The sequence below is a fragment of the Oncorhynchus nerka genome, linkage group LG27 (assembly GCF_034236695.1).
Source record: "Oncorhynchus nerka isolate Pitt River linkage group LG27, Oner_Uvic_2.0, whole genome shotgun sequence".
NCBI classification, from domain to species: domain Eukaryota; kingdom Metazoa; phylum Chordata; class Actinopteri; order Salmoniformes; family Salmonidae; genus Oncorhynchus; species Oncorhynchus nerka.
This window is the reverse complement of record NC_088422.1, coordinates 59,844,796-59,862,218: the sequence shown is the minus strand read 5'-3', so window position 1 is coordinate 59,862,218 and position 17,423 is coordinate 59,844,796. Positions and strand designations below refer to the sequence as shown.

General features: G+C 41.3%; 1 protein-coding gene across 2 annotated transcripts in view; it reads right to left on the bottom strand.

Annotated features, from left to right (window-relative positions):
* LOC115112072 (activating molecule in BECN1-regulated autophagy protein 1A-like) overlaps positions 1-17,423 on the bottom strand; it is a 145,192-nt gene that overhangs the window by 120,706 nt on the left and 7,063 nt on the right. For both annotated transcript variants that reach the window (XM_065011844.1, XM_029638818.2), the window contains exons 8-9: positions 14,144-14,230; positions 3,634-3,816 (exon numbers count right to left, since the gene is read on the bottom strand). In XM_065011844.1, coding sequence (XP_064867916.1) covers positions 3,634-3,816; positions 14,144-14,230 — 270 coding nt within the window. The remainder of the gene's footprint in view (positions 1-3,633; positions 3,817-14,143; positions 14,231-17,423) is intronic.

Here is a 17,423-nt window from a genome sequence, read left to right as displayed (position 1 = left end):
TACAAACATATACAAGGAGTACTTCAAATTAAAAGCCTCAGCTTAACTGAGAGACCGAAGCTGGGCTCACTATATAGTGCAGGCTCACTTAAAAGTTTGATGTTAGCCTAGCTTATTAGTGGCTTGAGACCCAGACAAAAGGGAGGAAGTTGCAGTACTGCTTGTGATTATTAAGTTTGAAATGCTGCAATGCATAAAGGTGGTCATTTATGGTAAAGATGGTTATTTATGGCTCCAATGTTTCTCCATTTACAGGTTTGAAAAACTGCTCGTAAGTAGGCCCCTTTTTACAACATCGTAACACTCTAGTCCGGACACATTCAAAAGGAGGAAAAACAAAGACAACATATTTCCAGCCTGAGGAGACACTGTATAGAATCAGGACGGTATGTAACCTAGCAGTGAAGACCGTTCGGCCAGTAACCGAAAGGTAGCTCGTTCGGATCCCTGTGGAGACTAGGTGAAAAATCTGTCGATGTGCCCTTGAGCAAGGCACTTAACCCTAATTGCTACTGTTAGTCGCTCTGGGTAAGAGCATCTGCTAAAAATGTAAATATCTACATTTGCAAAGGAAGACTGTGCCATAACATGAACATTGGTTCCTGTAATTTATTCACTGACCCCAGGAGGAACTAAATATGCATCATATTTCCATCAGAGAGTATCAGCTGAGAGGACACGGCCTATTTCTGATCCACTGGACGTTTCATATTCAGAATTGGCTTTACACTTCCTGAAAACTGTGACAATGTGAAGGATGTGAGAGAGAGGAAATCGGACGAACGTGGAGCCTCTGACAGTATTCTAAATCGGAAAGCAGGCGGAAATAGAGATGCTTTCATAAATATACATTTTAATAACTGATATGAAATATGCCAACACTCTTATACCCTCCGCAATTAATTTCTAAGTCGGGCAGTCAGGTTAGCGGAATAATTCATAAACCAAATCGGTGAGGTCATATTCTGGCTTTGAAGATGCCCCATCTCAAATCAGTCATTCAGAACTGCATTTTAATACCGGCAAAATGTTGTTTGCTTCGACTGCAATGATACTCTGTGGCCGACTGGCCGTATAACTTCATTCCATGTATGAAGCTCAAGTCGAAAGTAAAACTATTTTGCTAGCCATGTTATAAATGTCCAGCAAATAAGGAACCAGTTAATTTGTCTAGGAAGACTTCAAACTTGCAAACAGACTAAAAAAACTAAATGGGGACAAGACACACCTATAAGTAAGTTGAAGAAATGTCCAGCCTCAATCTTCGCAAGTGTAGAAAAATAACTCATTTAGATTAAGCCACAATTCATTTGGGAAAGGGGATGAGAAGGAGAGCTAATAAGTGGTCAAGTGTCAGCTGCTTTCTGTGGAAAGTGGCAACAGCATCATCGGTGGTGTCATTATTAAACTGATGCTCTCTTCTCTCTCTCTCTCTCTGATCAGCATGTTACAAAACAAGGTGAGCGTTTGGAAGAGAATTAGGCCACAGCTCTAAAATTATTTCTTCAGTACACCCCTTTAAAATACCAAATACTGTCACTCTGTGCAGTTCAAGGGGAGCATAATCCTGATTCATCTATAGTCAGAGTCTGCTGCTGTATATGTTTTCACAGGACTGTAATCTAGGTTTACTTTCACTGTTTGCTGGTTCCATTACAATGAGTGAATTCTTACATCATTCCAAAAGCACCATAGGGTTTTGCTGGCTATAAGGGCATGTCTTTTCACTGTGCAACTGGCACAGTTTAAAGAAAAAGTGAAAATCTGTTCTCGGTTATTCTGCACGTTAAAATATATGATTTTGTGAAAATCAAACAAAAACACCTATCAAGTGTGTATTGTGTTAAGAATGAATTGGTATTTTTTATTTTATTATTATTTCATCACACGTAGCATCCTGCTCTAGAATAACACAGCTCAGACAAAGTGTTGGTCCAACTAACCTTTTCAGTTGGTGGCACCAGCCCAATGATTTGGTCGCACCAACACTTTGTGTAATGCAATAGAAAATTATCGTAAATCTTACAAAGTCATTCGCGGTGCTTTATTGAGGAAAATAGACTGTTGAGATGCTGTGATTAAAAACTACGTTTTTTTCAAACATGCCCAAGCAGGAAGGCATGATTCAAGTAATTATGTGCAAACCAGTTTGTCATTCAAATTTGAGCTGACAATTAGGCAATTGTTGCTATATTTTAGTTTCACAATAGGGCTCCAGACTTCTCCAAATGTTTTGAGATCCATTTGTCTACATGATTGTTTGTACTGGCTAATAGGCTAATTCATTTAGGGCTAATTCACCACCTGAGGAAGTGGAAATCAAAACACATTTGCTAGATCGCTAACTGTAAATATTGCTCATAGTTAGCTGTGCAATTGATCAACCTAACTGTAAATTGAATGCCCTAAAAACTTTCCAGTGGTACTAGCACAGAACGCAAAACGGCCAACGTGCACAAGGCTCCACATCTCAAAGACATACAGTACCACAAAATGTGTTTTTTTAAAACGGTGCCAATCACTCATTATTGAAAGTTGAGAAACGTCATACCCCCAGAAATCTGAGACCTCCCTCTCTTCAACTAACAACAGTGTTGTGTCTGTGATGCATAGAGCCATCCCCCATACTGTTAATTACACTCACTATGGCAGCAAAGTTCTGATCCACGCCAATCATCTAAAACAATTAGTAAGCAGAAGTGGAAATCTGGAATTGGAGATAAGGGCAAGTCGTCTTGTTAGAATTCCCTAAATCCCACCAGGTTCAATAATGAATGAGAGGGTGGCAGCACATGTCTAATCTTGTCGGAAGAAAATAGACACTGTCTCGCACTGATGTGGAGCTGACACCACACAATGCAATGACCCAGTTATAACTAGCAAAATGGTGATTGGACCGTTTACATGCTCGAGGAAAATGTCCTGGCTGGTTTGACGTAACTGAATCCAACCCAAAGGACAATAAAAGGCATTCTAAAATAGTTGATAGAGCGACAAATAACTTAGTTGTTCATTCTGACAAACAGTTCTTATCATTATAAAATAGTTTGTCGTCAAATGCTGGAGGAAATAGCGCCAGGGGAATTCCTTTGACCTCATTTGGCCAAAGATGCTACAGCACATCTGCAAAGGCCTGAGAAGACTGATGACCTCAAGCAACACCATCCCCCTTCACCTGCATTCATAGTCAGGCCAGAGGCAATTAACATTTACATATTGAAGGGGGAAAGAAAAACTAATCAATTTGAAAAATACATCACAAATTCAACCTTCGAGAGTCACACATTAGGCATTCGATACGCAAGTTATTGTGGTACGAGTGTTTTTCAGCTGTTTGCTTTGTTAGTCATTATGCACTCCAGATCATACCGAGGGTGTGTGGAGGCATAATATTGGGAATCAATTTCTCTCAACCATTGGCAATGGTGGCACTAACTTCACAGCCAAATCCACTGACAGAGAAATCACAGCATTCTGCTATGTTATGGTTTCATGCAAATTGTTACATGAATAAATCCCAAAGCTCTCAACAATTGTAGGATGTTTTATCATAATGTGTCCTGTAAATGTCTTCATAAACAATAGTCACGGGATACAAAAGGCATTGGATGTTGTAGGTAGATGACAACTCACTCAAATTCCTCAAAGTCCACCTCGTTGTTCTCAATGGAGGGGGAGGGGTTGCTTCCTGGGCTATCCGAGGTGGATGAGAGAGGCCGCAGTCGGCTCTGGTAGCGCAGTGATCGTTGGCGAATGCTGTCCCGCCGAGATAAGTACTGAATCATCCGCTGGGCATAATATGCCGCAGGGGACAACCTGTGAACACAGCAACGACACACAACTAAAATCAATGGTGATCAGATAACTCAGGAGCAATAGACCACAATGGAAATAAGTCTGACTTTGTGCTATCCCAGTCACATTCTTTTTGTATGTATTGTGTAGATATGTATTTTTTTGAACTGACAAATAAAAACAAGCAAAGCAGGCAGAAAGCAGTGCTAATACCAGAAAAACCTCAACAAACCCAAGACCATGTATTGTCAGAGCCCACATATGGTAAAAATGGAGCAGGCTTCTTTTAAAAAAACTAAGTAAACTTCCCTATCTTCCATGCTTCAACTCTGATGGCCATAATTACAGTGTGGTTCAATAAACCGCCTCTAACGTTATTTTAGGAATTTAGCAGTACGTCCAACCAGCCTCACAACCAACAGTGGTGTAAAGTACTTCAGCATTTTTACTTAAGTAGTATCTGTACTTCACTATTTACATTTTTGACTACTTTTACTTCACTACATTCCTAATTTTCTTTAAGTACTTTTTACTCCATATATTTTCCCAGACACCCAAAAGTACTTGTACACATTTTGAATGTTAAGAGGACAGGAAAATGGTCTAATTCACACACTTATCAAGAGAACCACCCTTGTCATCCCTACTGCCTCTGATCTGGCAGACTCAATAAGCACATGCTTCGTCTGTAAATTATATGTTAGTGTTGGACCATGCCCCTAACTAACTGTACAATTTTTTAAATAAAAGTATTTGCTGGTTTACTTATTAAGATGTTTTTATTATTAACAATTTTACTTTTGATACTTAAGTATATTTAAAAGCAAAAACTTGGACTTTTACTCAAGTAGTATTTTACTGGGTGACTTTAACTCAAGTCATTTTATATTAAGGCATCTTTACTTTTACTCAAGTATGACAATTGGGTACTTTTTCCACCACTGGTAACCATGCCAGCCCAGGACATCCACATCAGGCTTCGTCACCTGTGGGATCGTTACCCGGACAGCTGATGAAAGTGTGGGTTTGCACAACTGAAGAATTTCTGCACAAACTCTAAGAAACAATCTCAGGGAAGCTCATCTGCGTGCTCGTCGTCCTCACCAGGGTCTTGACCTGACTGCAGTTTGGCGTCATAACCGACTTCAGTGGGCAAATGTTCACCTTTGATGGCCAGTGGCACGCTGGTGTGTGCTCTTCACGGGTGAATCCTGGTTTCAACTGTACCAGGCAGATGGCAGACAGAGTGTATGGTGTTGTGCGGGCAAGCGGTTTACCGATGTCAACGCTGGGAACAGAGTGCCCCATAGTGGCGGTGGGGTTACGGTATGGCCAAGCACAATCTACAGACAACAAACATCATTGCATTTTAAATAGATGGCAATTTCAATGCACAAAGATACCGTGATGAGATCCTGAGGCCCAGTGGCTTAAATGGTGCCTCTGGAGACAAAACCTCTCTTATCGTCACTCAATGCCTAGGCTTACCTCCACTGTACTCACATCCTACCATACCAGTGTCTGTACATTATGCCATGAATTTATTCTTACGCACCCAGAAACCTGCTCCTTTTACACTATGTTCCGAACACAATAGACGACCAGTTCTTTTAGCCTTTAGCCGTACCCTGACCCTACTCTAACTCTGGTGATGTAGAAGTTAACCCATGCCCTGCAGCCCCCAGCATCACTCCCATTCCCCAGGCACTCTCATTTGTTGACTTCTGTAACCATAAAAGCCTTGGTTTCATGCATGTTATCATTAGAAGCCTCCTCCCTAAGTTTGTTTTAGTCACTGCTTTATCACTCTCAGCCAACCCGGATGTTCTAGCCGTATCTGAATCCTGGCTTAGGAAGGCCACCAAAAATCCAGAATTTTCCTTCCCCAACTATAACATTTCCCAACAAGATAGAACTGCCAAAGGGGGAGGAGTTGCAATCTACTGCAGAGATGGCCTGCAGTGTTCTGTCATACTATCCAGGTCTGTGCCCAAACCATTCGAGCTTCTACTTTCAAAAATCCACCTTTCCAGAAATACAGTGGGGCAAAAAAGTATTTCGTCAGCCACCAATTGTGCAAGTTCTCCCACTTAAAAAGATGAGAGAGGCCTGTAATTTTCATCATAGGTACACTTCAACTATGACAGACAAAATTTGAAAATAAATTCCAAAAAAATCACATTGTAGGGTTTTTAATGAATTTATTTGCAAATTATGGTGGAAAATAAGTATTTGGTCAATAACAAAAGTTTCTCAATACTTTGTTTTATACCCTTTGTTGGCAATGACAGAGGTCAAACGTTTTCTGTAAGTCTTCACAAGGTTTTCACACACTTGCTGGTATTTTGGCCAAAATACGGTTTATTGAGGAGATCTCCTCTAGAGCAGTGATGTTTGGGGCTGTTGCTGGGCAACACGGACTTTCAACTTCCTCCAAAGATTTTCTATGGGGTTGAGATCTGGAGACTGGCTACGCCACTCCAGGACCTTGAAATGCTTCTTACGAAGCCACTCCTTCGTTGCCCGGGCGGTGTGTTTGGGATCATTGTCATGCTGAAAGACCCAGCCACGTTTCATCTTCAATGCCCTTGCTGATGGAAGGAGGTTTTCACTCAAAATCTCACAATACATGGCCCCGTTCATTCTTTCCTTTACACGGATCAGTCGTCCTGGTCCCTTTGCAGAAAAACAGCCCCAATGCATGTTTCCACCCCCATGCTTCACAGTAGGTATGGTGTTCTTTGGATGCAACTCAGCATTCTTTGTCCTCCAAACACGACAAGTCGAGTTTTTACCAAAAAGTTATATTTTGGTTTCATCTGACCATATGACATTCTCCCAATCTTCTTCTGGATCATCCAAATGCTCTCAAGCAAACTTCAGACGGGCCTGGACATGTACTGGCTTAAGCAGGGGGACACGTCTGGCACTGCAGGATTTGAGTCCCTGGCGGCGTAGTGTGTTACTGATGGTAGGCTTTGTTACTTTGGTCCCAGCTCTCTGCAGGTCATTCACTAGGTCCCCCCGTGTGGTTCTGGGATTTTTGCTCACCATTCTTGTGATCATTTTGACCCCACGGGGTGAGATCTTGCGTGGAGCCCCAGATCGAGGGAGATTATCAGTGGTCTTGTATGTCTTCCATTTCCTAATAATTGCTCCCACAGTTGGTTTCTTCAAACCAAGCTGCTTACCTATTACAGATTCAGTCTTCCCAGCCTGGTGCAGGTCTACAATTTTGTTTCTGGTGTCCTTTGACAGCTCTTTGGTCTTGGCCATAGTGGAGTTTGGAATGTGACTGTTTGAGGTTGTGGATTTTTTTTCTAATTTTGTCTGTCATAGTTGAAGTGTACCTATGATGAAAATTAGGCCTCTCATCTTTTTAAGTGGGAGAACTTGCACAATTGGTGGCTAACTAAATACTTTTTTGCCCCACTGTAAGTCTCTCACCGTTGCCTCTTGTTATAGACCCCCCTCAGCCCTGGACACAATATGTGAATGAATTACCCCCCATCTATCTCCAGAGTTCGTACTGTTAGGTCACCTAAACTGGGACATGCTTAACACCCCGGCCGTCCTACAATCTAAACTAGATGCCCTCAATCTCACACAAATGATCAAGGAACCTACCAGGTACAACCCTAAATCCGTAACTATGGGCACCCTCTTAGATATCATCCTGACCAACTTGCCCTCTAAATACACCTCTACTGTATTCAACCAGGATCTCAGCGATCACTGCCTCATTGCCTGCGTCCGTAATGTGTCCGCGGTCAAACGACCACCAAGCAGGCCTTTCTAATTGACCTGGCCTGGGTATCCTGGAAGATAGTTGACCTCATCCCATCAGTAGAGAATGCCTGGTTGCTCTTCAGTAGTGCTTTCCTCTCAATCTTAAATAAGCACGCCCCATTGCAAAAAAATTTAAAACTAAGAACAGATATAGCCATTGGTTCACCCCAGACTTGACCAGCACAAAAACATCTCATGTCATTTTGCATTAGCATCGCCTCTGCGATATGCAACTTTTCAGGGAAATCAAGAACCAATAAACTCAGTCAGTTAGGAAAGCAAAGGCTAGCTTTTTCAAACAGAAATTTGTTTCCTATAGCACTAATTCCAAAAGTTTGGGACACTAAAGCGGAGAATAAGAGCACCTCCTCCCAGCTGTCCACTGCACTGAGTATAGGAAACACTCTCACCACCGATAAATCTACGATAATCAATCATTTCAATTAGCATTTTTCCACAGCTGGCCATGCTTTCCACCTGGCTACCCCTGCCCTGGACAACAGCTCTGCACCCCCTGCAGCAACTTGCCCAATCCGCCCCCACCCCCCCTTCCCCCAAATCCAGACAGCTGATGTTCTGAAAGAACTGCTAAATCTGGATCCCTACAAATCAACTGGGATAGACAATCTGGACCCTCCTCTTCAAAGAGGGAGACACTCTAGACCCAAACTGTTATAGACCTATATCCATCCTGACCTGCCTTTCTAAAATCTTTGAATGCCAAGTTAATAAACAGATCACCGACCATTTCAAATCCCACCGTACCTTCTCCACTATGCAATCGGGTTTCCGAGCTGGTCATGGGTGCACCTCAGCCACGCTCAAGGTCCTAAACGATATTATAACCACCATCGATAAAAGACAGTACTGTGCAGCCGTCTCAACGACCTGATCAAGGCTTTCAACTCAATCACAGCAATCTTATCAGCAGACTCAATAGTCTTGGCTTCTCAAATGACTGCCTCGCCTGGTTCACCAGATACTTCTCAGAGTTTAGTGTGTCAGATCGATGGGCCTGTTCTCCGCACCTCTGACAGTCTCTACGGGGGTGCCACAGGGTTCAATTCTCGGGTTGACTCTTTTCTCTGTAAACATATATCTCAATGATGTCACTCTTGCTGCTGGTGATTCTCTGATCCACCTCTACGCAGACGACACCATTCTGTATACATCTGGCCCTTCTTTGGACACTGTGCTAACAAACCTCCAAACGAGCTTCAACGCCATGCAACACCCCTTCTGTGGCCTCTAAATTGCTTTTAAATGCTAGTAAAACTAAGTGCATGCTCTTCAACCGATTGCTGCCTGCACCCGCCCACCCGACTAGCATCACTACTCTGGACGGTTCTGACTTAAAATGTGGACAACTACAAATACCTAGGTGTCTGGTTAAACTGTAAACTCTCCTTCCAGACTCACATTAAGCATTTCCAATCCAAAACTAAATCTAGAATCGGCTTCCTATTTCGCAACAAAGCCTCCTTCACTCATGCTGCCAAACATACCCTCGTAAAACTGACTATCCTACCGATCCTTGACTTTGGCGATGTCATTTACAAAATAGACTCCAACCCTCTACTCAGAAAACTGGATGTAGTCTATCACAGTGCCATCTGTTTTATCACCAAAGCTCCATATACCTCATTTGGCCTCCTTTCCTTCCAGTTCTCTGCTGCCTGTGACTGGAACGAATTGCAAATATCGCTGAAGTTGGAGACTTTTATTTCCCTCACCAACTTTAAACATCTGCTATCTGAGCAGCTAACCGATCGCTGCAGCTGTACATAGTCCATCGGTAAATAGCCCACCCAATTTACCTACCTCATCCCCATACTGTTTTTATTCATTTACTTTTCTGCTCTTTTGCACACCAGTATCTCTACTTGCACATGTTCATCTGATTATTTATCACTCCAGTGTTAATCTGCTAAATTGTAATTATTTGCCTACCTCCTCACACCTTTTGCACACAATGTATATAGACTCTTTTTTTTCTACTGTGTTATTGACTTGTTTATTGTTTACTCCATGTGGAACTCTGTGTTGTTGTCTGTTCACACTGCTATGCTTTATCTTGGCCAGATCGCAGTTGTAAATGAGAACTTGTTCTCAACTAGCCTACCTGGTTAAATAAAGGTGAAATAAAAAATAAAATAAATATACTACCCACCACTGCGACCTGTATGCTCTCGTTGGCTGGCCATCGCTACATATCCGTCGCCAAACCCACTGGCTCAAGGTCATCTATAAATATTTGCTAGATAAAGCCCCGCCTTATCTCAGCTCACTGGTCACCATAGCAACACCCACCCGTAGCACGCGTTCCAGCAGGTATATCGCACGGGTCATCCCCAAAGCCAACACCTACTCTACTTTGGCCGCCTTTTCTTCCAGTTCACTGCTGCCAATGACTGGAACAAATTGCAAAAATCTCTGAAGCTGGAGACTCATAGCTCCCTCACTAACTTTAAGTATCAGCTGTCAGAGCAGCTTACCGATCACTGTACCTGTATACAGCCAATCTATAAATAGCACTCCCGACTACCTCATCCCCATATTATTACTTACCCTCTTACACCCCAGTAGCTCTACTTGCACATCTATCACTCCAGTATTAATGCTAAAATGTAATTATTTTCACCTCTAGGGCCTATTTCTTGCCTACCTCCTTACATTTGCACACACTGTACATTGATTTTTCTATGTTTCTTTTGTGTTCTTGACTGTACATTTGTTTATGTGTAACTCGGTGTTGTTGTTTTTGTCGCACTGCTTTGCTTTATCTTGGCCAGGTCACAGTTGTAAATGAGAACTTGTTCTCAACTGGCCGCCATCACCTCATGTTTCAACATGATAATGCACGATCCCATGTCACAAGGATCTCTGCAAAATTCCTGGAAGCTGAAAATGTCCCAGTTCTTCCATGGCCTGTTAGGGGTGCTCTGGACCGATGTGTACGACAGCGTGTTCCAGTTCCCGACAATATCCAGCAACTTCGCACAGCCATTGAAGAGGAGTGGGGCAACATTCCACTCATCAACTTAATGCGAAGGAGATGTCGCGCTGCACGAGGCGTGAGGTTACACCAGATACTGAATGGTTTTCTGATCAACTCCCCCCTTTTTTCTTTTAAAAGGTATCTGTGACCAACAGATGCATATATATCACAGTCATGTGTAATCCATAGATTAGGGCCCAATTAATTTACTTCAATTGACTGATTGAAAGACTCAGTAAAAATGTAGTAGACATTTTTGTAAAGTGTAAATGCTAACCTATCAATTGTCTTCATCGGGCTTCGCTAAGCTGGGAACATTGTGTAGAAATGGTTTGGGAATCTGAAAAGCTTGTATGGTATATCTACAGCCTAGTCAGAGTACCCAAATCAAGGAAAATTGATGATGTTAAATAAATAATAGCCTAAACTGGAAAGTTATGGGCTAGGGCCACAGACTACAGTATTTAGATTTAATCCAAAATGTTGGTTTGAGTAAACATAGTTCAAGAGTCAGAAGAGGTGAATGAAGAGATATCGCTAAATCAGTAAAGTAAATATGTTCGTTTTTGCTGCCGACAGCAGACAAGGTGGTCTGGGACAGTCAATGTTGACACTCCACAAATATAAATAGATGACTTAACTCGCAGAAGATTAGGGTTTTTCAAAACCAATACCCATCCATGCAATTATCACTAGTCAAGTTGTGTGCAGACCTCAGTCTAGCTTTCCCAATGATTGTACTGTATTACCAGGGCTCAAGGAGCATGCAATACTTCGGTATTAAGATGATTTTTCTTCAAGTTATAGTGTAGCCTGCTATGCAATCTCTGTATAGCTATTCATGTCACAAATGAGTTTATCTGCCTGGATAATTATTTGAATAGGTGGAAAAACCTGAGTAACATTAATCAAAGTTATTGCATGACACCCAGATGGTCAGTAATTGGATTACAATTCAAAATACTGGATTGGAAATGAAATGAAAACGAGTACAGGGAAATAAATCAACACCTGGCAAGTATTAAAAGTGATACTAAATTGACTCTACAAATGAGTTTGTCAGATCTGGCATCAATTCCACTGAAGCGTTATGAATTTGATGTGACAGGGGACAAACATGTTCAAAATGGCCAAAATAAAGGAGGCAGGTTCCATTACAGCATCTTTTGACATCTTAGAAACTAAAATCATAAATCTCTACTCTGGAGTTCAGAATGCAAAGGGAGGAGAAAGTAACAGGGTACATGGTGTTATTTTATATGAAGTTCCCAATACTCCAGGAGGTGAACAGCAGTGGCCATGAATATCTGGGTCTGCCCACGAGGAAACACTATCAAAGACACTGTCAAGCGCTGAAACAGGTTACCAGCAGCGAATATCTGAGTTTGGACACTACCTACTCTTAATGTAGTTCTGTCCTGGATGCAAGCCATACTGGCAAATTACAAATGACAAGGCACCTACAAAGCCCCACTAGCTTTCTCACAATGTTCAATGGAAATTATTTGTGTAATTCCCTAGAAAAGGCATTCTAGGAACTGGCCATAAAAAGGACCCATTTTCACCTCAGATACTTCAGCGGTATCAATGCATTGTATTGAGTGGTTGACAGCATGTAAGAAAATGTTCATGGCCAGAACACATGGGAAATGTTTTCATGTGGGAACTATTTGTAACGGTTACTCTTGCAGATAGGCCTAGGCTACTTCTTACTCTTGAATGTTTGAGGATATTAAAATGGAAGAGGAACTAGATTTGGATTTTCAAAGTAGAAAACCTTTAACGGATCCTTATATTCAGTCTGAATATGCCTTTTGGAAAATTCTGATTGAAGACCTCTTAACCGAGGAATGTTGTTTTTTTATGATTGTGTTTTTGAAGGTTCTGTACTTTCTATGCGCCTATGCTGACTTGATTGTGTAAGCGTTAGTCATGCATGGCTCCCTTGTAAAAGACACGTTGGTCTTAATGGAACTCCACCCTGACTAAATAAAGTTGCAATAAATACATGTGAGAGAGAGAATAACGAGGTGGGAGGGAAGTGTCGGCGCTATCCTCGCCACTAGAAAGGCGTTTAAGATCAAAGGTCAAAGCAAATGACGACATAGAGTGAGTAGTCAATTGTCAAGTGTCCACTCTCTACAAAAATTGGCTGTACTGATCATTATGTCACTGCTCTGGGTCACACATTGATTTTCTATATAGCACCTTGGTTCCTAAGCAGAGCAGCACTGTCCCTAGATGAATGTGGTTTTACTGAGAGGACTAGGCCCTACTATCCACCCCACAAGGCACCACCTTGGAGGTCAGCTGGCATTCAATCCCAGACACTAAATTCAGAACCTCCAGGCTCATAGCAGACCCGGTGTAATGAATCACTCTTCAGCAAGGCAGTATCAGAAAGGTGGGACACAGATAGATGTTGATAACGTCCCCACTTTGATCAAAGGTCTAAGAAACATCACAACTTGTGTAGGGCTGCAATGAATAAAAATGTATTACCATGAAAAGACCATGTCCTAGTTCCATTTATATTTAACGACGACCAGTTACAATTCCATTTATAGCAGTGATAATAAATTTCAAAAGAACAGCATGCATTAGAATAAGTTAATATTTGCTACACGGTTGGCCTTCTGGCAGATGTTAAAGGGAAATTACCTTTGACAAATACTTCATGTAAGCGTCATATGCTTGAAGCTAAACTGTCTAGTTTGTCTTACAGTATATAATGTCAACGCTATGACATACTGTTGCCTGAGAACCACACAGAGACAAGTGTGCACAGGTTAGTGAAATGTTAGTCCTCCCAAAATGTTGTTGTCGTCACGCCTCCTTTGAAGATCTGAAGAATTTTGTAGTAGCCGAAACGGTTTGAATGGTCCGCTGGCTTCCAGTAGCTACATTTTTATTGGACGTTACATTCCAAGAACCCTCCCCACATGACTGTTGAGGGAGTGCTGCGTCTTAAGCGCCACCCAAGCAAGGCCTTGGATTGGTTTGACGTGTTGTGAGGCATCAGATTTAGACCAAGTCTCCACCCCTTTTAAGCTCATTTAGGCCAGACTTCAGGATTAGGGAAGCCTGGTTCTCTACGAGGCTAGTGAAAGGATGATGTTGATAGTGGGACCATTTTCCATTTGTTTGCTGGCTTGTCTGCACCTGTTAGAGCACTACACCGAGGCCCGACCTGAAAATGTGTCATATTTCCTTGGCATCAATATTTGCCATAAAATGGTGCTCTATCCATTGTTTTCAGAATTGTCAATGCTCCCTGACAGTGTCCCTTATGTTCAGTGATTGTTAGACAGAAGACAAAATGAAGAGACTGTATAAATTTAGGTCCAATATCATTTCTGCAGAGTTTCAATTTCTTTTTACTCAAACCACCTGAGGGCAAATCGACTTTGTTTGACACACCCATTTATCGAAGTGGCAAATTATTGTTGGTCCTTGTAGTGTGTGCTACATGCTAATCTAGTATGCTTGGAACTTTTTTTTGTATTCTCATAAATAACGTATTACAAGTAAGACATCAATAGCACTGACCACAAGACTCACCTGGCAGGATCTGGATAAATAGGATGGTCCCGGGAGCCAGATATGTCATATCGAGACTGCGACATAAGAGAGGACTCCAAAAGCCTCCTATGAAAGAGAAACGGAGCAAAAGGGATGGTTAGATCTTCATGTCCACTAATGAAAACAGCACAAACAAAGTTGTTGTACCTGTTGTTTAATAATCAGCTCAAATATTTTCCATATTCATTATCGCCAACTAGTCTAAACCGCTTTCCAGCGGAAAAAAAGGAGCCATTTCTGTGACTGACGCAACCAAACAATGTTTCTCTCCTATCTCATTACTTTTCAGAGGTATAATTAAGAGAATGAATATCTCCACAATAAAAAATTTTAAAAACACACACACACCATAGAGAGCCCTACATATCAGGTGCTTCCTCAATGGATACGAATGTCTCCTAGGGATGTTGCAAAGACCATGAACAATGCCAACATTTCAATACACCACTTGCATTCAGCAGTCCAGTTCTTATTTTTCAGTTTTGAGTTTGGATAAAACTGGATGTATCATAGAGAAAGATTGGCTTTAGGTTGTTATTCAGGCCATTAAAGCTGAAACGTTTGAAATAGAGTGAATATAGAAAAGCTCAGGGACATGTGAGTGGCAACGGAGACACGACATGACAATTTCAAATCTTGAATTTGACATTTTAGTGCCCCATAAGACAAAGAGTGACTCCAAATATGGAAAGGCAGCAATCATTAATTCAGATTTAGAATGCAAAGTAAAATATATATATATTGTTGGATTCAAAACGTGCTCTAAAATAGCACATAAGCGGTGCAGACTATTTCAAGTGATTGGCTGGAGAGCTAGCCCGACATTGTCAACATGAAAACAAGTCTGTAAATGATTGTGTGGTTGACATGTTAATGAGACAGAACATGCAGTTCCCACCCTCCTGCCATAATCCTCACCCCAAAGTCACAAAACAACGTGCTCATTACAGTGAGGGATACAATAGCCAAATTACTGGAATCACTCAAAGCATTCCCTTCCTTGAGATTCACATTTATTGACATCCTATCCAGCTTGCTCATTGGAGGAGTCTTTTATAACCACCATTTTAGTCATTAAAAAAAGTCTCATTAAATTCCTAAGGGACATTAATTTGCCCATTATCGGCAGCACATCAAGTAAAAAGAATTATAGTGATGTGAAATGTCACAGCCCTGTGTAACAACCCATTAAATTAGTCCAGTCTTTTACTGAGCCGGGACTTGAATGCCATTCCTATACAGAGGATGGTGAGGCAACTAATATAACAATGGTCTTTATACTTTAGTGGTTTTGAGGAACGTTTGGTATGCAAAAAAAGCACTACATTTTCAATTGTTAGATTATAACCTCAACCGCTCTAGTCTTTTGGGCTCAAAACAAGTCAGAAAATGTCTAAGAATACAGTAGAAAACACCTCACAGAAAAAAGCCATTACTGCAATAAATACAGCCTAATATAAGCCTAGGCCTGTTCATTTTGTTAAATCACTTTTAATCTGCTATATCAATGCCTTGCCCAAAGAAGGTTAACTTCAGAATGTGGACACGAGAAAGAACCCATTGTGCCAATGTAGGCTCAACAACACAAAGTAGCCTAAAGATCAAATATCATTAATATAGTCACATAAAACCTTGAACATATTCCATCTAGGGTGACCTGAAGCTGTGAGTCGATGAGATAGACTAGAATCTAAAAGAGATGTGAACATAACAGAGAACCAAACTTCAGTTTGGTAATTTGCTTTCCAGACGCTTGACGGCCTACAGATTAAACCCAATGCCTTGGCCTCGTGTCAGACAAAGTAGAGCAGCACCCTCAGGGTGCTGGAGAGCTCTCCACACAACAAGCCCCAGCATTAGGCTAGATAATGAGGGGTTGAGCAGGAAGGGCAACTTCACATTGTTAAAGTTCACAACACTGCCCTTGAAACAGAGGCTAATTGCAACCTTCCAGGGAACGGGGGATGGATTGGGATTGAAGCGAGAAGGAAAATGAGAGGGGGGAAAAAACCCATTACCGTGTGTGTTTTCAATGACTGTAGCTAAATGTTATGCAAATATTAAGATATCAAATATTTCACTTTTTCCATTTCACTGTTTCCTAAAATAGGCATTACTTTCTTGCCTGGCTACCCAAAATCCTTGCTCCAGCCAAACGCCACGCCCAAGGATGTTAGTTTCTTCTCCGCAATGAGTCTGGATCTGAGTACCTTCCAGACGATTTGTTGAATGGAAATCCATTCTAGACCATCTGATTGGTTCCAGAAACTGATGGGTTGGGCCAGAGCACACATGGGTAAAGTGGCATTTCGAAAATTTGTCAATGTCTTCAATACTCTTCATTGCCATCAATGAAGATAAAACCAGTCTCCGACTGAATTATGTTGCGAACAATAGAGCAGCGGAAGAATTCAGTTTGTGTCGTGTTTTGCAGAGCCCATCATATCCTCATAGTTTGTGCAACTACAAATACAATAGCTTGTTCATTAAATAGCTTTTATAAGTGTTCACAGCAAATACCTATGCTAATTCCCAAACCAATCTTAATAGCCTAGGTCTAACTACTCCTATTCTAGAAAGTTGTCAATGGTAGTTGCCACAGGAGAGGCAGAGTTGTCTTGGCAATCATCTCTAAATATTTAGTCAGTAGCATACTGCCACCAAGTGGAAACCTGAAGCAATACGGAGACAGTCCTGCTTCTACAGGTCTATTACAAATTAGCTTGTGTCCACCATTTGATTGGAACGGTGGGAAGTCGATCCCCGGCCGAGTCACACCAAAGACTCTAAAAATGAGACCCGACGCATCCCTGCTTTGGAACTCAGCATTAACAAGATTGAGAGTAATGCTGCATTCAACACAACTTTGACATTTCCAACTTGGAAACTTTTAGAAAGATGAGGTCTGAGCTTCCCACTTGTTAAGTATCACAATCAGCCAAAAGAAAGCTCTACGCAAATAAAATACTGTATGAAAAGCGACACATTGTCGACCTTGTAGTTTTGGGAAAAAAAGCCTTTTGTAGGCTTTTTGAATGGTATTCAATTTGCAAAAACGTAACGCAATGGCTTTCAGTGTAATAACTTCACAAAAGACATCTTGCAAAAGTAAATTCATACACACAGTACCAGGCAAAAGTTTGAACACACCTACTCATTAATTAAATTATTTATTTGTACTATTTTCTACATTGTAGAATAGTGAAAACATCAAAACTATGAAATAACATATGGAATCATGTAGTAACCATAAAAAAGG